The following is a 22,657-nucleotide window of genomic DNA, read 5'->3' on the forward strand; positions in this document are numbered from 1 at the left end:
CTTGTATTCCCCATGTGCCCCGCACCATCCCTCTCCCTTCGACAGATCTCCGAATGTCTATGTTCCTTCCTGTTATGCCCTTTCCACACCCTTCTTGTCTAATGTCCCCCATGCTGTGCGTTGTATGTTAGCTCTCATGCGAGCCTTGACAACCGATACAAAAAATAAAAATTTCAAGTCAATCGGATGAAAAATGACATTTTAGATTTAGAAAAATGACACGATTTTAGAAATTCGACCTCAAGATGACCTTTGACCTCAAAATCAAAAGGCTTCTCAGTTGAGACTACCTCTACAACTTTGTGAAGTTTCGTGAAGATCTGTTTTAAATTGTGACCTGTAGGCGATTGACAGACAAACAAACAGACAGAATGAATAATCACTCAAGAAGTGACAATTTGGCAAAACAGCACAAAGTAGAATGGCACTCGGTGGAGCAAATACCTCTGCCAGGTGGAACAGTTCACGTTGTGTATCCCACTGATGGGCTGGATCCAAACCAAAATCCAATCCACTTGTTCTTGTCACCTATTCAACTCATCCACAACTTTTTGAGATTTTGTGATATAAAGTATCTCGTTTTTGGCCTGATCCATCAATTTTAGAAATTAGGCCTGTGTTGACCTTTTGACCTTCAAATTAATTGGTAGTTGAATTCAGCGACCTGACATGAAAATTCTCTTCAAATTTCAAGTCAATTGGATTAAAATTGAGAATTTTAGAAAAAAAAAATTCCCAAATTGCCCTTTTGGTATATGCTTACCTCAAAATGAATAGTTGGATGAATTCAGTGACCTGATATGTAAATGCTCTTCAAATTTCAAGTTAATTGGATCAAAATTGAGGATTTTAGAAATTTGGTCTGTTGACACTTTGGTTTATGATGACCTTTTTGCCTATGGTGATCACAAAAATAATAGGTGCTTGAATTCAGTGACCTGATATGTAAATCATCTTCAAATTTCAACTCAATTGGATGAAAATTGAGGATTTCGAAAATTTGGCCCAAATTGGCCTTTTTTGACCTTATGACCTATGTTTACCTCAAAATCAATGGGTGGCTGAATTCATTGACCTGATATGCAAATCCTGTTCAAATTTCAAGTCAATCGGATGAAAATTGAGGATTTCAGAAATTTGGCCTATGTTGACCTTTTGGTCTAAATTGACATCAAAAGTAATAGGTGGTTGAGTTCAGGGACCTCACATGCAAATTGTGTTCAAATTTCAAGTCAATCATATGAAAATTGAGGGTTTTAGAAAATTTGGCTAAAATTGGCCTTTTGGCCTTTTTTTTATTTTTATTTTTTTTGTATACCTTGGTCGAGGCTCGTATGAGAGCGAACACACAACTCACAGCAAGGAGGCATGAGACAAGAGGGGCGGGAGTGGAAGGGACAAAACAGTGGGGAACAGACACATTAGGTGAACTGTGGAAGGGAGAGGGATGGGGATGGGACGGGGAACATGGCGAAGAGAAGATGGACATTTCAGGGACTTTCAGGAAGGAAAGTAGGAGAAATGAAGGAAGTGGGCTTGGGTGGATTATCGGGGGTAGAAAAGATCGAGGATTTGGATGGGGGAAGATAAGAGGTGGTGGTGAACAGCTGTTTTGAAAGCCTGGAGGAAAGAATGGGAAAGAATAGAGTGAGGAAGTTTATTCCAAAGGCGGGAAAAAAGAGGAATGAAAGAGTGAAGATGAGCAGTGATTCGTGATTTTGGTAGTTTTACCAGAAGGGGGTTGTTGGCGGACCTTGAGCGCCCTGTGGAAATGTGGTGGGGACAAATCGCAGAGAGAGCAGGGGGGCAAGGCTGGAGAGGAGTCGGTAGAAGGCCTATGTTGATCTCAAAATTAATAGGTGGTTGAATTCAGCGACCTCATGTGCAAATGTTCTTCAAATTTCAAGTCAATCTGGTGAAAATTGAAACTTTTTGAAACAATTAAAAAATTTGAACTATTTTGGGTCCACCTTCCGGCCTAAGTTGACCTTTTGACCGAAGATAACCTCAAAGTAATAGGTGGTTGAATTATTTGACCTGATATGCAAATCCTGTTCAAATTTCAAGTCAATCGGATGAAATTTGAGGATTTTAGAAGTCTCACCAAACTTGTTCACCATTGGCCTGTGTTGACCTTTTGACCGCAAAAACAATATAATAGGCTTATTCCTTACGACAATCTCTACCATGTGAAGTTTCGTGAAGATCGGTTTAAAATTCTGACATGTTGGTGATAAACAGATAAACAAACAAACAGTGACAGAATAACAAAATCGACTGACCAATGCATTTGAAAAATCTTTGATTTTGCAAGTAACAAACAGACAGAGAGGGGTGAAAACATGACCTCCTTCACCTTTGGTGACAGAGGTAATAACTGTCACAGGAACCACTGTATGTTGAGTGCCATTGCCCCAGGGAGTGCCATTTTTACAGAATCGTAACAATATATACATATATATATACAAAAATATACATACATATATGCATGTATGTTCCCAAAATAGTCAAAACGGTACACGATAGCGCAAAAATTTTAGGGCCACTTTACTCACCATTCTCCTGCGGTATGCAGTATCAAGTTTCGTTCAAATCAGGCAACGAAAAAATTATTTAAAAACAATTCCTGATTCAGTCAAGTATTCTTTGGGAGAATTTGATCAATGCAAACAACCTCAGCAATATAGTTCACTGGAGCTATCTTTTTTTCCTTCTTGAAATGATTTTTTTTTTTTCATCAACCGCTGTCACAATGGGAACCCAACGGGTTCACAAGTCGTCTCGTATAAAAAAAAAAAAAAAATATATATATATATATATATGCACACACATATATAGTACAGTACAGTGTATTTATTATGGTGGAGGGATGAGAAATCAAACAACTACATTATTTAACGACAGAGTTCATAGTACGTGATACTGGTGTTAAGCATATACTTCAATTTTAATTAAATAATAATTTTAAAATTTGTTTTTAAAAAAATCCAGAAGCTTAGCACTGCTGAAGCATTCTTATACACCACACTTAAACACTGTCGTAGGACGACGTTGAGTCACAGTTTAGGAGATGGAGGCTTTGTTGATCACGATAGAGCACAGCGTCGATCAGCATCATGGAGTACATTTAGCCACATCAGCAGCCTCTTCTTCACCCCGATACTGCACCCTCCCACACGCCACGCCCTCTCAAGCTGCATATCGATATATAGAATGGTTCTTCGAAGTATTAAAAAGGCAATTTGTGTTATACAGTGTTCAAGTATATAATTCCATTTAAATAAAGGTTTAAAGGGGTATAAAAAAATTAATTCCGGGTTTTTTTCCGCCATTTTACGCAGCGTCTATTACACCACCTTATCTAATACATTACACATCAGTTATTTGTGCCTCTTGTTTGTGACCTTTGTGACGTCCTTAAAAACATGTGTGAAATGATTTTCAATCTTGTTTGAATGCCCGGCAAGTATGATCTCACTCCTCTCTGCGTATGTACAATCTGGACAAATTCAGAGCCAAGGTACGGTAAAACGACAGAGTTGTCTTCCGATTCATGTTACTCCTCGATAATGGCATACATTAAAGTAGAGCGACTCTCGGTGGAGCGCAAACCTCCACCAGGCTGAACAGTTTACATTTTGTTTCCCACCGATAGGCCAGATCTGGATCTGACTCTTAACCAAAATCGAATCGCTTGTTCTTGTTCACCTCCCCAACTCACCCCCCCTCCTAGTTTTGTCATAACCCATCCATTACCTTTTGAGATATTGTGCTGTATATTGTTTTTGGCCCTATCTGTCAATGGTGAAGAATCCTTAAAAAAAAAACTTCTCCAATACGGATCTGAATCTTCATCAAAATCGAAACAATTCGTCCGCGTAACGTTATGTTAAAACCATAACGTCTGTCCAGCTTCGGTGGTGGAGGTAATAAGTGTGACCTCAAGTTAATTTGCAGCTTGTGAGAACAGGAAAGGGCACCATTGTTTTGGAGTACAATGGGGCACTGTCAAGCACAAAGCTATGGCTTTACTGCCCTGCCACCCACACGCGACACGGACGCAGTGTGTGGAACACTTAGTCTCGTGGCTTACACACAGCACACTGAAACTTCACTTGTACACTGCCTTGTTACTTACCATAAACCAAGAAGGAAGGCAAAATGGGAAACAATAACACAGATAAATACACAGACAATATTGCCAAACAAGTAAACGAAAAGATAAATACCAGGTGGAGACACTGACTTTAGCCCAGTGTTAGCAAAAGTTGGAATCGTCCAAGAGCCAACATTGGAAATTCTCTTCTGACAATTCCAACAGTTGGCAATGTGATGAAACTTCGGTAAAAGTGACATTGATTTATCAACATTAGTAGAATGTTCAGAATGACGGCGGTCACATGGCATAAAAGAGATGGGACAATGGCAAACACTGTGCCAATGGAGGTGCTGACATCAGGCAACCATTCAGCCAACATCAGCGTGTTACCTGCATTGGCACATCAACAGACTTGAACAGAAGCTGACCGGGATATTTGGAGACGTGGTGAAAGAGCGACTACGAGGTCGTTCTATTCCTCCTCCTCCTCCTCCTCTCTCTTGCTGCTCTCCTTCTGGCACCGAAAGCACACACGCTCTCCCACTCATACGCAGCACACTCATCCTGTCCATTATATTTCACTTGCTCTTGCGTTAGGTTGACATAGGTGTGCACAATCTCTTCTACTCGTCGTCTTTCTCACAAATGTCTGCCCTGGCTCTTACCGTATCCTCCCTCTTAAGCCCACTACATCCTGCTCCAGCCTCAGGAACCTGAGAAACTATCTCACTGTGCTGGCTGCCCTCGCCCTCCCCCATACTCCTTTCCTCTTCTGGCTGATTGGCCTCCTCAATGTTATCAAAGCGTGACAAACTGTTTTTAAAGCACATTGGAAAACATTGTTGTTGATGTACTTGTCATGTTTACAATAGCAATCAATAACACAGCAACAACACCATACGACACACGATCGTATGCATTTGTCGTTGCAAGAATGTAAACAAAATTATTTCAGTGTGTTACTTAAACAGACTATCTGGGAAACTTGTTCTCTTCCTTGAGAGTAATCTGCAAGATGATCAACATTTTTACAATCACTTTCATCTGTCTCTCGTGAATGTACGCATGAAAACGATTTAAACACGAATTTACAAAGCTCGTTACGACCTTATTGAGGCATGGCATAGTCCCTGTAGATTTGGGGGAAATTTTAGAATTTGGCCGAAGTTCCGCAACACATTTCTCTCCTCTTTAAGAAAGGCACCGTAGGGATTTTAGCATCCATTCATGGGCAAGATGAGCAGACAAGAATCGGATTAAAAACCCATCCAAAGGATGATGCAACATCCCTTCCTTCCTTCCTTCACAGGTATGAAAACACAACACAGATAAACAGTTATAAAAACATGTAAATTAAAATGAATCTATACACAAAGAGAATATGACATATACACTACATGGCCAAAACTATATGGTCACCTGCTCGTCCAACATCTCATTCCCAAATCATGAGTATTAATATGGAGTTGGTCCCCCCCCACCTTTGCTGCTATAACAGCCTTCACTCTTCTGGGAAGGCTTTCCACTAAATGTTGGAACATTGCTGCGGGAATTTGCTTCCATTCAGCCACAAGAGCATTAGTGACGGAGGCCACTGATGTTAGGTGATTAGGTCTAGCTCACAGTCGGTGTTCCAATTCAACACAAAGGTGTTTGATGGGGATGAGGTCAGGGCTCTGTGCAGGCCAGTCAAGTTCTTCCACACGGATCTCGACAAACCATTTCTGTATGGACCTCACTTTGTGCATGGGGGCATTGTCATGCTGAAACAGGAAAGAGCCTTCCTCAAACTGTTGCCACAAATTTGGAAGCACAGAACCATCTAGAATGTCATTGTATGCTGTAGTGTTAAGATTTCCCTTCACTGGAACGAAGGGGCCTCACCTGAACGATGAAAAACAGCCCCAGACCATTATTCCTCCTCCACCAAACTTTACAGTTGGCACAATGCATTCGGGAAGGTAGCATTCTCCCAGCATCCGCCAAACCCAGATTCGTCCGTCGGACTGCCAGATGGTGAAGCGTGATTCATCACTCCAGAGACCATGTTTACACTGCTCCAGAGTCAAATGGCGGTGAACTTAACACAACTCCAGCCAATGCTTGGAAATGCACATGGTGATCTTAGGCTTGTGTGCGGCTGCTCGGCCATTTAAACTCATTTCATGAAACACTCGACGAACAGTGCTTGTGCTGACATTGCTTTCAGAGTCAGTTTGGAACTCAGTAGTGAGTGTTGCAACCGATGACAGACAATTTTTCCACACGACGCACTTCAACACTTTGCGGTCTCATTCTGTGAGATTGTGTGGCCTAACACTTCGCGGCTGAGCTGTTTTTGCTCCTCGGCATTTCCACTTCACAATAACAGCACTTACAGTTGAACGGGGAAGCTCGAGCAGGGCAGAAATTTGATGAACTGACTTGTTGGAAAGGTGACATCCGATGACGGTGCCACGATGAAAGTCACTGAGCTTCAATGTGGCCCAATCTACTGTCAATGTTTGTCTATGGAGATTGCATGGCTGTGTGTTTCATTTTATACACCTGTCAGCAATGGGTGTGCCTGAAATAGCCGAATCCACTAATTAGAATGGGTGTCCGCATACTTTTGGCCACGTTATGTATCTATCTATTTATATAAACAAGAAGCATGGTCCGTGAGGCGGCGAAGCTGTGAAACCGTCCGTCAGTCCGTGAAGACTACATGAATGTCTATAAATTATGTACTGTTGGAATATCAGTTGCTCCCATCCCTATCCGTCCACCTCAGTCTACTTATCCATCCCGAGCTGTCCGCCTCCATCCACCTATCCATCCCAAGCCATCTACTTCCATATACCTATAAATACTGAGCTGTTCACCTGAATATATATATATATATATATATATATATATATATATATATATATATATATATATATATATATATATATATATATATATATATATATATATATATATATATATATATATATATATATATATATCGGGTGTCGTGGCGTGCGCCTGTAATCCGGCTACTCGAAGGCTTGGGTTGGAGGATCGCTCGAGGACAGGAGCTCTGCGCTAGGCCGCACGATGAGAGGGTGTAGGGCAGCCTGGAATCATGGCGAAACCCAATCCTTGTCCCTGTGTCGTAAGAGGCGACCAGGGTTGCGTCAGGAAGGGCATCCAGCGTAAAACCTATGCCAAATCAGTATGCAGATCATAACGGATGATCCGCTGTGGCGACCCCTAACGGGAGCAGCCGAAAGACGAACAACATATATATATATATATATATACATATATATATATATATATATATATATATATATATATATATATATATATATATATATATATATATATATATATATATATATATATATATATATATATATCCCTTGCTGTCCGCCTCCATCTACCTCTCCATCCTTCGCCGTCTGCATCAGTCTCGCAAACAATCTCACGCTCTACATCTCCCCGTCCATATCTCGCCATCCACCTCATTCTACCTATCCATCCTCCGCCATTTGTATCAGCCTCCTTATCCATTCCTAGCCGTCCATCTCCATATCCATCTCTCACCATCCGCCTCCATATCCATCTCTCACCATCCGCCTCCATATCCATCTCTCACCATCCGCCTCCATATCCATCTCTCACCATCCGCCTCCATATCCATCTCTCACCATCCGCCTCCATATCCATCTCTCACATTCTTCCTCCATATCCTTCTCCTGCCATCTGCCTCCATATCCATCTCTCACCATCTGCCTCCATATACATCTCTCACCATCCGCCTCCATATCCATCTCTCACCATCCGCCTCCATATCCATCTCTCACCATCCGCCTCCATATCCATCTCCAGCCATCCGCCTCCATATCCATCTCCAGCCATCTGCCTCCATATCCATCTCCAGCCATCTGCCTCCATATCCATCTCCAGCCATCTGCCTCCATATCCATCTCCAGCCATCTGCCTCCATATCCATCTCCAGCCATCTGCCTCCATATCCATCTCCAGCCATCTGCCTCCATATCCATCTCCAGCCATCTGCCTCCATATCCATCTCTCACCATATCCATCTCCAGCCATCTGCCTCCATATCCATCTCTCACCATCTGCCTCCATATCCATCTCCAGCCATCTGCCTCCATATCCATCTCCAGCCATCTGCCTCCATATCCATCTCCAGCCATCTGCCTCCATATCCATCTCCAGCCATCTGCCTCCATATCCATCTCTCACCATCTGCCTCCATATCCATCTGCCTCCATATCCATCTCTCACCATCTGCCTCCATATCCATCTCCAGCCATCTTCCTCCATATCCATCTCTCACCATCCGCCTCCATATCCATCTCTCACCATCCGCCTCCATATCCATCTCTCACCATCCGCCTCCATATCCATCTCTCACATTCTTCCTCCATATCCTTCTCCTGCCATCTGCCTCCATATCCATCTCTCACCATCTGCCTCCATATCCATCTCTCACCATCCGCCTCCATATCCATCTCTCACCATCCGCCTCCATATCCATCTCTCACCATCCGCCTCCATATCCATCTCTCACCATCCGCCTCCATATCCATCTCTCACCATCCGCCTCCATATCCATCTCCAGCCATCCGCCTCCATATCCATCTCCAGCCATCTGCCTCCATATCCATCTCCAGCCATCTGCCTCCATATCCATCTCCAGCCATCTGCCTCCATATCCATCTCCAGCCATCTGCCTCCATATCCATCTCCAGCCATCTGCCTCCATATCAATCTCCAGCCATCTGCCTCCATATCCATCTCCAGCCATCTGCCTCCATATCCATCTCTCACCATATCCATCTCCAGCCATCTGCCTCCATATCCATCTCTCACCATCTGCCTCCATATCCATCTCCAGCCATCTGCCTCCATATCCATCTCCAGCCATCTGCCTCCATATCCATCTCCAGCCATCTGCCTCCATATCCATCTCTCACCATCTGCCTCCATATCCATCTGCCTCCATATCCATCTCTCACCATCTGCCTCCATATCCATCTCTCACCATCTGCCTCCATATCCATCTCCAGCCATCTTCCTCCATATCCATCTCCAGCCATCTTCCTCCATATCCATCTCCAGCCATCTTCCTCCATATCCATCTCCAGCCATCTTCCTCCATATCCATCTCGAGCCATCTGCCTCCATATCCATTTCTAACCATCTGCCTCCATATCCATCTCGAGCCATCCGCCTCCATATCGTGTCGCCCACCTCCCTATCAATCTCTTGCCATCCGCCTCCCTCTCCATATCTCACTGTCCGCCTCAGTCTACCTGTCCATCCGGGCTGTCCGCCTCTGTATACCGATCCATCTCCAGCTGTCCGCCTTTGTCTACCTATCCATCCCCAGCTGTCCGCCTTGATCTACCTATCCATCCCCAGCTGTCCGCCTCAATCTACCAATCCACCCCCAGCAGTCCGCCTCAATCTACCAATCCACCCCCAGCAGTCCGCCTCCATATACCTATCCACCCCCAGCTATCCACCTCAGTCATCCTATCCATCCCCAGCAGTCCACCTCCATATACCTATCCACCCCCAGCTATCCACCTCAGTCATCCTATCCACCCCCAGCTATCCGCCTCCGTCATCCTATCCATCCCCAGCTGTCCGCTTCCGTCTACCTATCCATCCCCAGCTGTCCGGCTCTGTCCACCTATCTATCCCCAACTGTCCGACTTTGTCTACCTCTCCATCCCCAGCTGTCCGGCTCCATATACCTATCCATCCCCAGCTGTCCGGCTCCGTATACCTATCCATCCCCAGATGTCCACCTCAGTCTACCTTTCCATCCCCAGATGTCCGGCTCCGTCATCCTATCCATCCCAGATGTCCACCTCAGTCTACCTATCCATCCCCAGCTGTCCGGCTCTGTATAGCAATCTGTCCCCAACTGTCCGCCTCCGTCTATCTCTCCATCCCCAGCTGTCCGCCTCCGTCTATCTCTCCATCCCCAGCTGTCCGCCTCAGTCTACCTATCCATCCCCAGCTGTCCGCCTCAGTCTACCTATCCATCCCCAGCTGTCCGGCTTCGTATACCAATGTGTCCCCAACTGTCCGCCTCCGTCTATCTCTCCATCCCCAGCTGTCCGCCTCAGTCGACCTATCCATCCACAGCTGTCCGCCTCAGTCGACCTATCCATCCCCAGCTGTCCGCCTCAGTCGACCTATCCATCCCAGGCTGTCCGCCTCAGTCTACCTATCCACCGCCAGCTGTCCGCCTAAGTCTACCTATCCACCCCCAGCTGTCCACCTCCATCTACCTATCCACCCCAGCTGTCCACGTCCATCTACCTATCCACCCCCAGCTGTCCTCCTCCATCTACCTATCCACCCCCAGCTGTCTGCCTCCGTCATCCTATCCATCCCCAGATGTCCGCCTCCATCTACCTATCCATCCCCAGCTGTCCGGCTCCGTCTACCTATCTGTCCCCAACTGTCCACCTTTGTCTACCTATCTATCCCCAGATGTCCGCCTCAGTCTACCTATCCATCCCCAGCTGTCCACCTCAGTCTACCTATCCATCCCCAGCTGTCCGGCTCCATATACCAATGTGTCCCCAACTGTCTGCCTCCGTCTATCTCTCCATCCTCAGCTATCTGCCTCCGTCTACCTATCCATCCCCAGCTATCCACCTCCCTCTACCTATCCGTCCCCAACTGTCCACCTCCGTCTACCTTTCCATCCACAACTGTCCACCTCCATCTACCTTTCCGTCCCCAGCTGTCCACCTCCGTCTACCTTTCCATCCACAACTGTCCACCTCCATCTACCTTTCTGTCCCCAACTGTCCACCTCCATCGACCTTTCCATTCCCAGCTGTCAGCACTGTCTACCTACCCGTCCCCAGCTGTCTGCCTCTGTATACCTATCCATCCCAAGCTATCCGCCTCCCTCTACCTATCCGTACCCAAATGTCCACCTCCATCCACCTATCCATCCCCAGCTATCCACCTCAGTCTACCTATCCATCCCTAGCTGTTCGCCTCCATCTACCTTTTCATCTGCATCAGTCTCCCTATCCATCTCTCACCATCCACCTCCCGAACAATCCATCCCAAGCCTTCCGCCAGAGTCTACCTATCCATCCCTAGCCATCTGCTTCCATCCAGCTATAAATCCAAAGCTGTTGACCTCCATATACATATCCATATCCATACCTCGCTGTCCACCTCCATCTACCACTTGATCCTTCACCAGGGTGAGACACTATGGAGTTGGGGATGTCCTGTGGGAGGAAGGATTCTGTTAAACAGATTATGTCTGGTTTATTAGCAGCGGCCTGGATTGAGAAATCTGTCAGATTCAAGTGGAGACATCAGATGATTGAAGTCCACACAGTTAGAGATAGGGGGGGGGGGGGAGGAGGAGGCCTTAGGAAGGTGCAGAATGGGAGGAGGGGGGTTTGCAGGCATGAGTAAGGTGACGTGTTTTGGGGGGGGTGAGGGGAATGTTTGAGTGTGAGGAGTATGGGGGAAGGTTTGTGTGTGTGTGTGTGGGGGGGGGGAGGGGGAAGGATTGTGTGTGTGGGATGTGGGGTAAAGTTTGGGAGGGTGAAATGAGGAGGCATTAACTTGAACCTTTGAACAGGTGGGATGGAGGTGGATGTTTATTCTGATTCCAGAGTGCCATCTTTGACATGATCATGGGATGGGAGACAAGCTCCCTTGTTGAACACATGGAGAAACACTGCGCTGTATGTGCAGGGGGATGATTGTTGGACCAAGCACCGAGTGGACAAACACCTTTGAAAAATAATAATCCTTGTGAAGAAGAAAACAGAGAATAAGAAGAGACATCTCGTGGTGTCGAAGGAAAACATGTGCCGCATTTCTAAAGGAGAGACAATTAAGGGTTGAAATGTATTTTCAAATTTGTTTGAAATGCTTTTCAATGAGGAAGGAGCATTTTTATATTGTATGTCGATTCAGTTTGGAGATATTGAAAAAAAGAGGGAGGCACGGGAAATGTAGAATCAGAAGCAGAAGGAAAAAAAAGTAGAAAGAGTCGTTATGGAATGAAAAAGAAAAGTTTTTTTTTTGTTCATTTTGATTTTTTGAAACGAGGAAAGGAAATAGGATAATGTTGGGGAGGGAGAAGGAAGATACCTTGGAAGAAGAAAACAGATGAATTAAAATTAAATATAGCACAGGATACAATAGCAACACCAAGACGACAAACAATGACATAAAACATGACAAATCCAGTTAAAACAAGCTCAAATGAGGTAAGATCCTCGTCCTCTTAATGATGACGTCATTAAAAAAAACGAAAATGACGTCATTGTGATGTATCAGGTTTGCGATAAATTATGTGTTCATGCTCGGCTTGATTTCCGCAAACAAAATTCAAACAGCTTGCCTAGTTTCGGAGATAATGGTGTCGGCGATTTCCATTAGCGGCGATATTATCACGTCAACTTTTTTCCTAGGAAGAATTTCCAAAATCGGAGATGGTTACTGCCTGCGCGTGCGCTTTCTGCATATACATGGCAAGTTTCACGAAGATCCGATGAAAACTCTGGGTTGTGAAACAAAAATTGTCAAAAAATAGGAATGATGTCATAAAAATTGATATAACGTCATAATGATGTATCATACTGTACGTGCGGTAATTCATCTCTGCTGATGCCCTGTTCGATTCCCGCAAACAGAATTCAAAAAGCTTGCCTAGTTTCGGATATAATTTTTTCGGCGATTTCCATTAGCGGAGATATTTTGATGTCATAACTTTTTTTCTCAGAGGAATTTTCTAAATTGGAGATGGTTACTGTCTGCGCAGGGTATTTTTACATATATGTGCCAAGTTTCAGGAAGTTTCGATGAAAACTGTAGGCTGTGAAACAAAAAAGTCCACAACAAGAAGATGAAGACTTAGAGATCCTCCACGAAGATCTAAAAAAACCGATTTGTTTACAACAAAAAAAAACTTTTACAAAGGTTCTAAAAAAACAACTCAGCTATATGAAGTGGAAACGAGGAGCTCAGATGATCCCCGAACTGTTGGTTGAAGTGCTAACCCGGAAACACGGGTTAGTTTGAGTTACTCCATCAAAGATCGACGTAGAGAAGTTGATAATTGCTGTCGGTGAGATCATCGAGATTGAAAATGTCAAGGCAATTTCGCGTATGAGCAAACAAATTGTTTTTTTTTCGTTTCTGAAGTCCCGATGGTTGCCCAAGTCGTGGAGCACAGGGGTTTTTTTTTTTTTTTGACCCCAATATTTATATTCCTGTTTCCCCCATAGACACCCCTGGTACATAAATGGTGATTTCCAATTTGCCACCTTTTGTTAAAAACGACCAAATTGTAACGAAATTGAAAAAAAGGTGGTACGGTTATATCTCCAACTATAAGGGCACTCAGTAGAGCACATACCTCCCAAGCAATGCCCAATCCACGAGAACATATCAGGCCCAATACATTTTTAAGATATCATGCTATAAATCGTTTTTGGACCTTTCTCTCAATGGTGAAGAATCACTAGAAAAAATTTAAATAATCCTCCTATCCAGATCTCGATGCAGATCTTCATGAAAATCGAAACAGTTAGTCCTCGTCACACACCCAACATGTGCACCAAGTTTCATCCGAATCCGTCCACAACTTTTTCAGATATCATGCCCTCCATCGCTTTTTGATCCCATTTCTTTTACTTCTACTTACGTATGGCAGCTTGGCTGCCGGGTAGCTATCATTGTGTTGCGGTGCGACTATGCGGCTGATGCTGTGCCCCTATACCAGTACACTGGCACTCATTTTTCCAACCTCGGAAGAATGATAGGCTGAGTCAACCCCACCTCGTGTAAATTCAGCAGCCAACAGGGCTGAAACTCAGGACCATAATATCCCAAGCCAGCCACCTTAACCGATAAGCCAATGCCAGGCTTACCCTATATCTCAATGGTGAAGAAACACTTGAAAAATTAGAGTAGCCAGATCCAGATCTTCACCAAAATATAATCAGTTCATCCTTGTCACAGACCCAACCTACCCACAAAATTTCATCCGGCACTGTCTGCAACTTTTTGAGATATCATGCACAAAGACAAACAAACAAACGAACAAGAAGACGCCGTGCAGAGCATGGTGCTTGCAATATCCAAAAAAACAAATTTGACCTCAAAAATAATTGGTGCTTGAATTCAATGACCAAATATGTAAATCCTCTTCACATTTCAAGTCAATCATATGAAAATGGAGGATTTCAGAAATAACACCTTAGATGTTGACCGTTAGGTCTATGTCAACCTCAAAAATAATTGGTGCTTGAATTCAGACACCAAATATGCAAATCCTCTTCAAATTTACAGTGACTCGGATGAAAACTGACAATTTTAGAAAGTTGGCCCATGTTGACCATTTGGCCTAAGTTGACCTCAAAAATAATTGGCTGGTTGAATTCAGTGACATGATAAGCAAAAATCCTCTTCAAATTTCAAGTCAATGGGATGAAAATTGAGGATTTTAGAAATCTCACCGAAGTTGTTGACCTTTGGCCGATGTTGACCTTTTGACCTCAAAAATAACAGGCTTCTTCCTTATGACAAACTCTACCATTTGGTGAAATTTCGTGAAGATTGGTTTAAAATTTTGACCCGTCGGCGACTGACAGACAAACAGACAGACAGAATAACAAAATCGACTGGCCAGTGACCAATAAGACTTGAAAAAATCTTCGATTTTGCAAGTTACAAACAGACAGAAAAGCGGTGAAAACATAACCTCCTTCACCTTTGGTGGTGGAGGTAATACCAATGATGCCGTTTTGTATTCAAAGTAACAAGTTAAAGCACATAATATGTCGTTCCGTTGAATTTTATGCATGATGTTGCCTCCAGGTGTTACGTTTCATGTAGTACATCCCTTCAAAATAGAGAGACATACTTACATGGGGAACGCCATGACAGAAACCCTTGTACGTGTATGGTTGTGGGAAACTTGGCCATGTAAAAAACAAATCGTGCCCTCAGGATATGCCGAATCAAACTGTTCCAAAGGGTCCTCACCGCAGCGACTCCCTATCTCAGTTAATACGACCAATATAGACACAGAAGCTTCAAATGCAACAGCTGCTGTTATAAATTTCAGCACCAAAAAAAAAAAAAGATCTCTTTCGCCTTTTCGAAGCACCACTGAACTCGGAACAAAAGTTTTTATTGCTTCACCGGTCCCTCTCTCAATTGCGCAGACGGTCGTGGAGACTCGCTCGACAACACAGGCCCCATTTTGCTTCTGTTTTACCGGCTGGTTCCTCCTTTGAGTCACCTGGTACCTCTAAAATTGCTACATCACGATGTTGATGTTACTCACTCTCCTTCTCCTCTTATTCCTTCTCTTCCTTTCCCCCACCTCTTGGTCTTCCTTCTCCAACCACGACCAGAGTAGTCTTGATACTTCAAGTTCTTCAAGACACTTCAAACTACTTCGAAAAATGAGTAAACTTAAATGACTTTTTTTTTTTTCCTTCCAACTAACATGCTTTTGTCCAAAAAGCACGACACATTAATAAGAACCCAGGAGTTGTTGCAACATGGAGTGCTGTCAAGGAGTGCTGAGTCTTCGCTTGGATAAAGGAGGTCAAGGCCACACAGACTTGATCAGGAAGATTATGGCCTTTCATATGACTGTGATGAAGCACCTGCTACATGGATCTTCGTGTCTGCCTTGGAGGTATCTGGCCAACTCTCTTTTGAGCCGAGCTGATGCCCTGGGCTACTCGCAGGATTGTTGTCCGATTGATGTCCAACACCTGGACCTCACGCAATACTCTTACTCCAGCATGATGAAAACTTGGCAAGCATTTAAAGTAAGCCGCTGGAAAATGTTGTCCTCAAAATAAATATTCTTGCATGAAACCCACTTTAACAACCCATTATTCAAAAGTATTCTGAAGGATGAAAGTTTTGTTGAGAAATTTGTTGGGAATAACGTTCAGAGAGTGTACGATTTGTTGAACGTGGCAGGAAACTGTGCGAGTGCTGCTGCTCTGGCAGAAGCTGTAAGCATTAGGTCAGCAACATATGTCTCTCTTGTGCTATGTGGTGCTTTGAAAAGGTTTCGTGACAAGAACACCTACATGGGGAGGAAGTGCCACCTGCCCCTCCTTTTCCGGATCTTATGGTTTCCCCCCCCAAAAATATTGTACAACCCTCTTGGTCTATAAAATTTAAACTCCTCTCCTTTGGAAGGCCTCCCACCTATTACCTAAATTGAGTGACAGGAACTGGGCGAGCTTGTTACCGGATGTATTCCCCCTCTCAACCTGAATGCCATAGTTTTTTTTTATCAAAGACTTGTACCCAAAAGAACTGGGGACCCCCAGTGGAGACTAGCCCATTGTGTGTGAAAGACAAGGATTCTTCCATGGAACTGCTCACAAAGCTGTCAAGGTTTGGAAAAGTACTTTAGAAAAAAAGGGGCATCTCTGCACAATAAAAGGGTTGGAGAACTTTCACAACTTTCCCAAAAAGTTGACATCTTCAGCCCGTACTGCAAACTCCCAACGATGTGGACCGGTGCAAGGCCCAGACTGTGGACGGGTGCGTACTACTCAAACCCTTCACCAGACCATCGCGTGGGATTACCTTGTGTGAACATGGCTTGGTGATTGGTGATTTATTTAATGGAGGTCTGCAATTCCAAGGTTGATGCCATCATTCCCAGCATTCAGGCAGACATCCCAGAGGAAGACACTGTATCTGGTTTGGGTCCTTCTTAACACCGATGGAGATGTTATATCTGGCGCTTGTGGATGCACAGGGTGAGTTTAAAATGATGACATTTACTATTAATCATGTTACAAATGGGGGGGGGGAGGGGGTTGTGAGATTGGGAGCTGTATGGGCTGTGAGTGTGGTGTCATTATAAATAGGTTTTTTTGGTTCGACAAGAGAAATTATACTAGATATTTTTTGCATCTACTAGATTTTTTTACATCTATTGCAAAAAGGAGAAACATGGGCATGCGGTGTGTTTTATCCACTGCCGCTGCTCGCTAATTGTATTAACAGGAGATGTTGCGAACCCGACTCCTCTCATCCATGGATATTTCTCATGTATCCCATGTTTGTGCGAGTCCAATTTCCATCCAGGAACACAACAGTTCTAGTTAACCATCTTGAAATTGCCACTCCTTCCTTGAAATGCTTAAAATTATGTTATGAAGCAGATACAACTTACAGATTTGAAAATTTTACTTAAAAAGAAAACATGCTTACAAGTTTACATCCCCAGGCCACCACAATAACTATGGTTCCCATTCAAGCTGTTGCTGCACGGCTATGACGTCACTCTTCAGGCCCCTTTTGATGCCATTGGCTGATTACAAAAAAAAAGTAGGGCTACTGGACCTGGAGTTTATCTGCGCCCTGGCCTTGTTGCGAGTTGTAACCCAAATTTGGTAGCATTCTGACTGGTGGGTCTGGAGAAGAAGATTTTTGATGGAATTTACTAACTCTGCCATTTTGACCTTCTTTAAGTCAAGTGACATGAACGAGCTTTACAATCCCCTTAACCAGTCAGGAGCGGAACCTTGCTGTCCGTCAAATTTCAGGCAGATCGGCCCAGCCCGGTTTGCCCGGAGAAGTCGAAATAGGAGACGGACGGATGGACGGTCGGTGCATGATGACATTAACTCATGTGGAATTCCAATTCCAGATAAGTCAATAACTGCGGTGATCGTTTCTCCGTTTGTACTTATGTTGGCTCGTCTCTTGCTCTCTTCGAATGGAACATGCTCCACACGAGTTTCAGCATCATCACCAACAAATTAGAAAACCCTGCCCTGACTCCTGGGAAGGGAACAACAAACCACCCAACAGAACCCTTGTCAAGAGACTGCTGCGGTAGCACAGACATTGTCAAGAGTGTGCTACACATTGATGGTTGTCATCATTCATTATTCAGTAGTTGGAAGAAAAAAAAAATCCAGTGAATAACAAAAATCAGAGGTTGGTACAGCAGACCAAATGCCAGCCATTCAGAACTCCACTCACACTCACATCTTAAAAATAATTGTATCCTTTCAAATTTCTCAGTGAAATATTTTATATGGCAACAAAACTGTTATATTTTGGCTCAAACCTTCCAACACTCAGCCTTATATCAAACAGGTATGCAAGGGCCTCGCGTTGCCAGCCGTAGTGATGTGAAGGCTTTTGGTGTGTAGGGGTTTCCAGATTGCGGACTGGAGGCCAAAATGACAAACTTCCCTGCCAGGGGCCTCTGCTGAAGAAACACGTAAGGCTGCTTCAACTGTGCCCCTTGGGACGGAGCTGCAGCCCAACAAATCAAGGCCAGATGGTCCGATGGCCAGGAATGCCTTCTATGAATACAGAAACGCACAATCTCGCACCAGCCAGGTGAAAAGCTCCAGACAAATGTTGCGTGCACAAACAAAGGTCTCGTGAGGAGGCACAAACCCAGTTTATCCTGGACCGGTTAAACAAAGGTGTGCGTCTTGTGAGGAGGAACAACCCCAGTTTATCCCGGACCGGTTAAACAAAGGTGTGCGTCTTGTGAAGAGGCACAACCCCAGTTTATCCCGGACCGGTTAAACAAAGGTGTGCGTCTCGTGAGGAGGGACAAACCCAGTTTATCCCGGACCGGTTAAATCTCTCGCTCGTCCACTGCTCGGCACGCGAGGAATCAATGGACCTGTTCACGGGAATGAATGTGGTGAAGGAAAGGAATTTCCTGCATGCCAACATCTCGAGTCAACCTCACAAACATCGCTCGCCAGGTAATCAAAGTTGCTGACTTTGCTCAGCAAGCAGATAATGTGTATAAACGGACACACCTGCGGTAGACAACTCCACGAACCAGGATTACGGACCACCACCCAAAAGGGGTGGTGACGCGCAATGACCACGTGGCTTTGCAAAGGTCCACATGGAGCATGGGGTGTGTGAGCATTTCAAGCAACGTGCACATCTTACCTCTGGACCCGGTGGCTTGACCTCGCGATCTGCATCGCTCGTCGTGCACATCACTCCCGCTCCGTCCTTTCTGCCCTGGTCAGCTCTGGGCTCGATCGTCGAAGCGGGAGCCAGGCTCGGGCTCGGGGTGGGAGCTGGGACTGCACGGGCGACCTTGATGCGGAACTGCCTCCGAACATCTTCAAGTGAAGGCACCTGAGAGAGGAAAGCATGTCGAGCACGACCGCCCTCAGCACTCGGCTTTGCACGGCCTGGGAGAGACGCGGACTTGGTTTCGTGCAAAGACCGCATCGGATCGGCCGAACCTTTACGGGCTGCGCAGGGTAGTCCATGGTCCGGAGCGTGGGACACGAGGACGTGCTCCGAGAGGGACTCGCTCGTTTGTGTATTCCTCGGATGCGGCGAATCGCGACCCGGGATTCGAGAGCCCGTCGGCCAGGATGGCAAGAGCGTGTCAGAACGTGAGCGTGCTCGGAATTCGAGCGGTCTGTCGACTGGATCTCCAGCGGTTTTGGTGGTCGGGATTTGTGCAGAGCCTTCGGTCCGCATGTCCCCGTCCGGACGACAAGGAGCAACTACTCGAAGAGGGATTTCGCCCGGCGCGACCACCTCCACAGTGACGCCTCGGGGGCTGGAACCGCCGCTGCCGAGCGGAGAATCTTCGTCGCTGCACTCCGACAGGGTCGTACCCGTGGAAGAACCAGTCGTCCCGCTGGACCCCGAGGCGAGAGCCTGCAAGCCCTCGGCTTCCTCGCTCACCGAGCTCAGCCGGCGCAGCGCAGGGTCACTGTGGAAGCGACCGAGCTCCCCGGGATGCTCACGACCTCCGCGGTCGCACCGTCGCCTTCTCCCTGCTCCTTGGCTCGGCTCCTGCTCCGCTTTGCTCTTTTGCTTTCGCGCTCTGCCGCTCTCATGTTGCTTACCGATGCGGTTCTCCCTCGTAACCCCCACCCCACGGCACCCGCCTTGCTGCGCACCCGCTTCATCATTCACATCTTTGCTCGTCGTTTCCAAACAGGCATCCTTCAGACTGACCTGCTCCCTGTCCCGGGCGCGACCCAGTGACCGGAACGAGCTGCTCCGCACGACGGGACTCCCGGCGAGGTCGCTGCCGCCGATTGAGAATGATCGTGAGCGACGCAGTGCCGTGGTGAGCTGCCGGAGTCGGCCGGTCCTGCACCGGAGTTCGGGAGTGTTGCTCCCGAAGGAAGGAGAGTCGGCCTCTCGGGATTCCGGCACCTCGGCGCAGAGCCTCAGACTTGCCAGATCTCTCTGCAGGTGATTGAGTAAAGTCAGAGTCTCGCAGGTGAGATCCAGGCTCGTCATGACCCCCCCCCCCCAAATCACGGCTCCACGGTCCCGTCCCTTCCGTTGTCCTTTTATGGTCCAAAGCAAGCGCTCCCAACTGAGTCGATCCTTGTGCCTGTTGCCTCGCTGCGGGGGGTGCACACGAAATCGATGATGTCACCGGTCGTGCCGTGGACGAGCTGGAGAGCACTTGGCCATCGCGTGGACCCGTCCCGGCTGACGAGGTAAGTTGTCAGCCTTGTAATTTGGACCGGGGGGACCGGGCATAGTCCCACCAAACTCAGTAGATCCTTCACCAAACTCGGATGATCTCTCCTCGTCCAAAAATCGTTGATCTCCAGCTCGGTTCATGTGACAACATCCAATTAACGGGGAATATTTAACATACGCGAAAACACTTTCACACAACCAACGATTGATGAATGGTCCAGTAAGACAAGCGAAAGCGCACCACCTATACACCGCCAAAAACGTTATTGATGTTAACTGAAGTACACAGCGAGATGACGGGAAAAATTAATGAGACGAGCCAATATGTAGAAAATAACAGTAAACAAAGCTCAAAACTAAAGCAAAATTTGAACGTAAAAAAAAAAAAGAGTGTACTACGACTAAAAAGAGGGAAAACCTGACGATGTCACCTGGAAGGGAGCCTTGGCTCGCTCAAAGTGGCAATCCAAGATTTGAAGATTGGTCGCTCACCATCACTCTATCCTCCCTTGGATGAGCAAACCAAAACGTTGGGATTCACTCTTAAACCCGCATCAAGGTCTAAACCGATGACAACGTGAAGCGCACACATCACTCACGGCTCATCAGGACAGTGTTCATGGACCTTGTGACGAATGAGTGGAGCGCGGCAGGTCCTGAGTCCTGACCTGGACCTTGTGATGATGATGAGCGAGTGGAGCGCGGCAGGTCCCGAGTCCTGACCTGGAACTTGTGATGATGATGATGAGCGAGTGGAGCGCGGCAGGTCCTGAGTCCTGACCTGGACCTTGTGATGATGATGAGCGAGTGAAGCGCGGCAGGTCCTGAGTCCTGACCTGGACCTTATGATGATGAGCGAGTGGAACGTGGCGGGTCCTGAGTCCTGATGTGGACCTTGTGATGATGAGCGAGTGGAGCGCAGTGGGTCCTGAGTCCTGACGTGGACCTTGTGATGATTATGAGCGAGTGGAGCACGGTGGATCGAGTCCTGACCTGGACCTTGTGATGATGAGCGAGTGGAGCACGGCCGGTGCTGAGCTCGAGGCAGAGCCACACTCTCCAAACCGCTCAGAGAGTTGAACGCACAGGCACGCTATGACAGGAATGCGAGCTGTCTGGTAGTGGTCACGCGTTGCCCGAGGAGCCGTGACGTTTGGTCTGCTTTATATGGTCTTGAGACTTGAGGCGTACTGCGAGCAGCCCACGAGGCATTTCAGGAATGCACTTGCTGTCGGACAGCGGCTGGTTAAGGCCATCCTCGGATACCAAACCTTGAGGTTTTCTCCGAACACAAGGCAGTTTGAAGTTTGAGAAGGCCTTTTGGCCCATAATGCCTGCACTTTATCAACGGCACGTTGAGTAAATGTTATCACTTTATTGACTCAATTTCTCTGAGGAGAGCAATGAAAAAGAGGAGGTGGGCGGGTGGTAAGGACATCAACCAGGGTTTGAATAAGAACATATGTCTCTCATTAATCCAGCACGGATGTAAACAAGCCATGAACATAATCACAACCCTCCTCGGTTGCCCTTCAACCTCGATCCAAACTGAATACAGAATCCGCACCAACGATGGTTTCATTCACAATTTCAGCACCAAATGGGTCAGTTGTAAAAGCTTCACTTGCATTGATCTCGGGCGAATGGAAAAGGTTAAAACCAAATCGTATGAATGCCAAACAATTGAGGAGAGGTGAATAGAGTACATTTCAACACCCATTACAAATACAGCACATTTTAACATCCATGACAAACAATACAGCACATTTTAACACCCATCACAAATAATACAGCACATTTTAACACCCATCACAAACAATACAGCACATTTTAACACCCATCACAAACAATACAGAACAGTTTAACACCCATCACAAACAATACAGCACATTTTAACACCCATCACAAACAATACAGCACATTTTAACACCCATCACAAACAATACAGCACATTTTAACACCCATCACAAACAATACAGCACATTTTAACACCCATCACAAACAATACAGCACATTTTAACACCCATCACAAACAATACAGCACATTTTAACACCCATCAC

The 22,657-nt window shown here is 46.0% G+C and overlaps 1 protein-coding gene across 2 annotated transcripts in view; it reads right to left on the reverse strand.

The window, feature by feature from the left end:
• The window catches only part of LOC147019368 (rho guanine nucleotide exchange factor 17-like), a 223,311-nt gene extending 202,305 nt beyond the window's left edge, over positions 1 to 21,006 (reverse strand). Inside the window, exon 1 of one of the 2 annotated variants that reach the window (XM_085899824.1) lies at positions 19,079 to 21,006. In XM_085899824.1, the coding sequence (XP_085755950.1) occupies positions 19,079 to 20,404 (1,326 nt within the window). In that variant the 5' untranslated portion in view covers positions 20,405 to 21,006. The remainder of the gene's footprint in view (positions 1 to 19,078) is intronic. The other variant, XM_085899823.1, reaches the window with a different exon arrangement.
• Positions 21,007 to 22,657: the final 1,651 nt, after the last annotated feature.

The sequence above is a fragment of the Eptatretus burgeri genome, chromosome 10 (genome assembly GCF_056783735.1).
Source record: "Eptatretus burgeri isolate ZD-2024b chromosome 10, Ebu_testis_v1, whole genome shotgun sequence".
In the NCBI taxonomy this organism is placed as follows: Eukaryota; Metazoa; Chordata; class Myxini; order Myxiniformes; family Myxinidae; genus Eptatretus; species Eptatretus burgeri.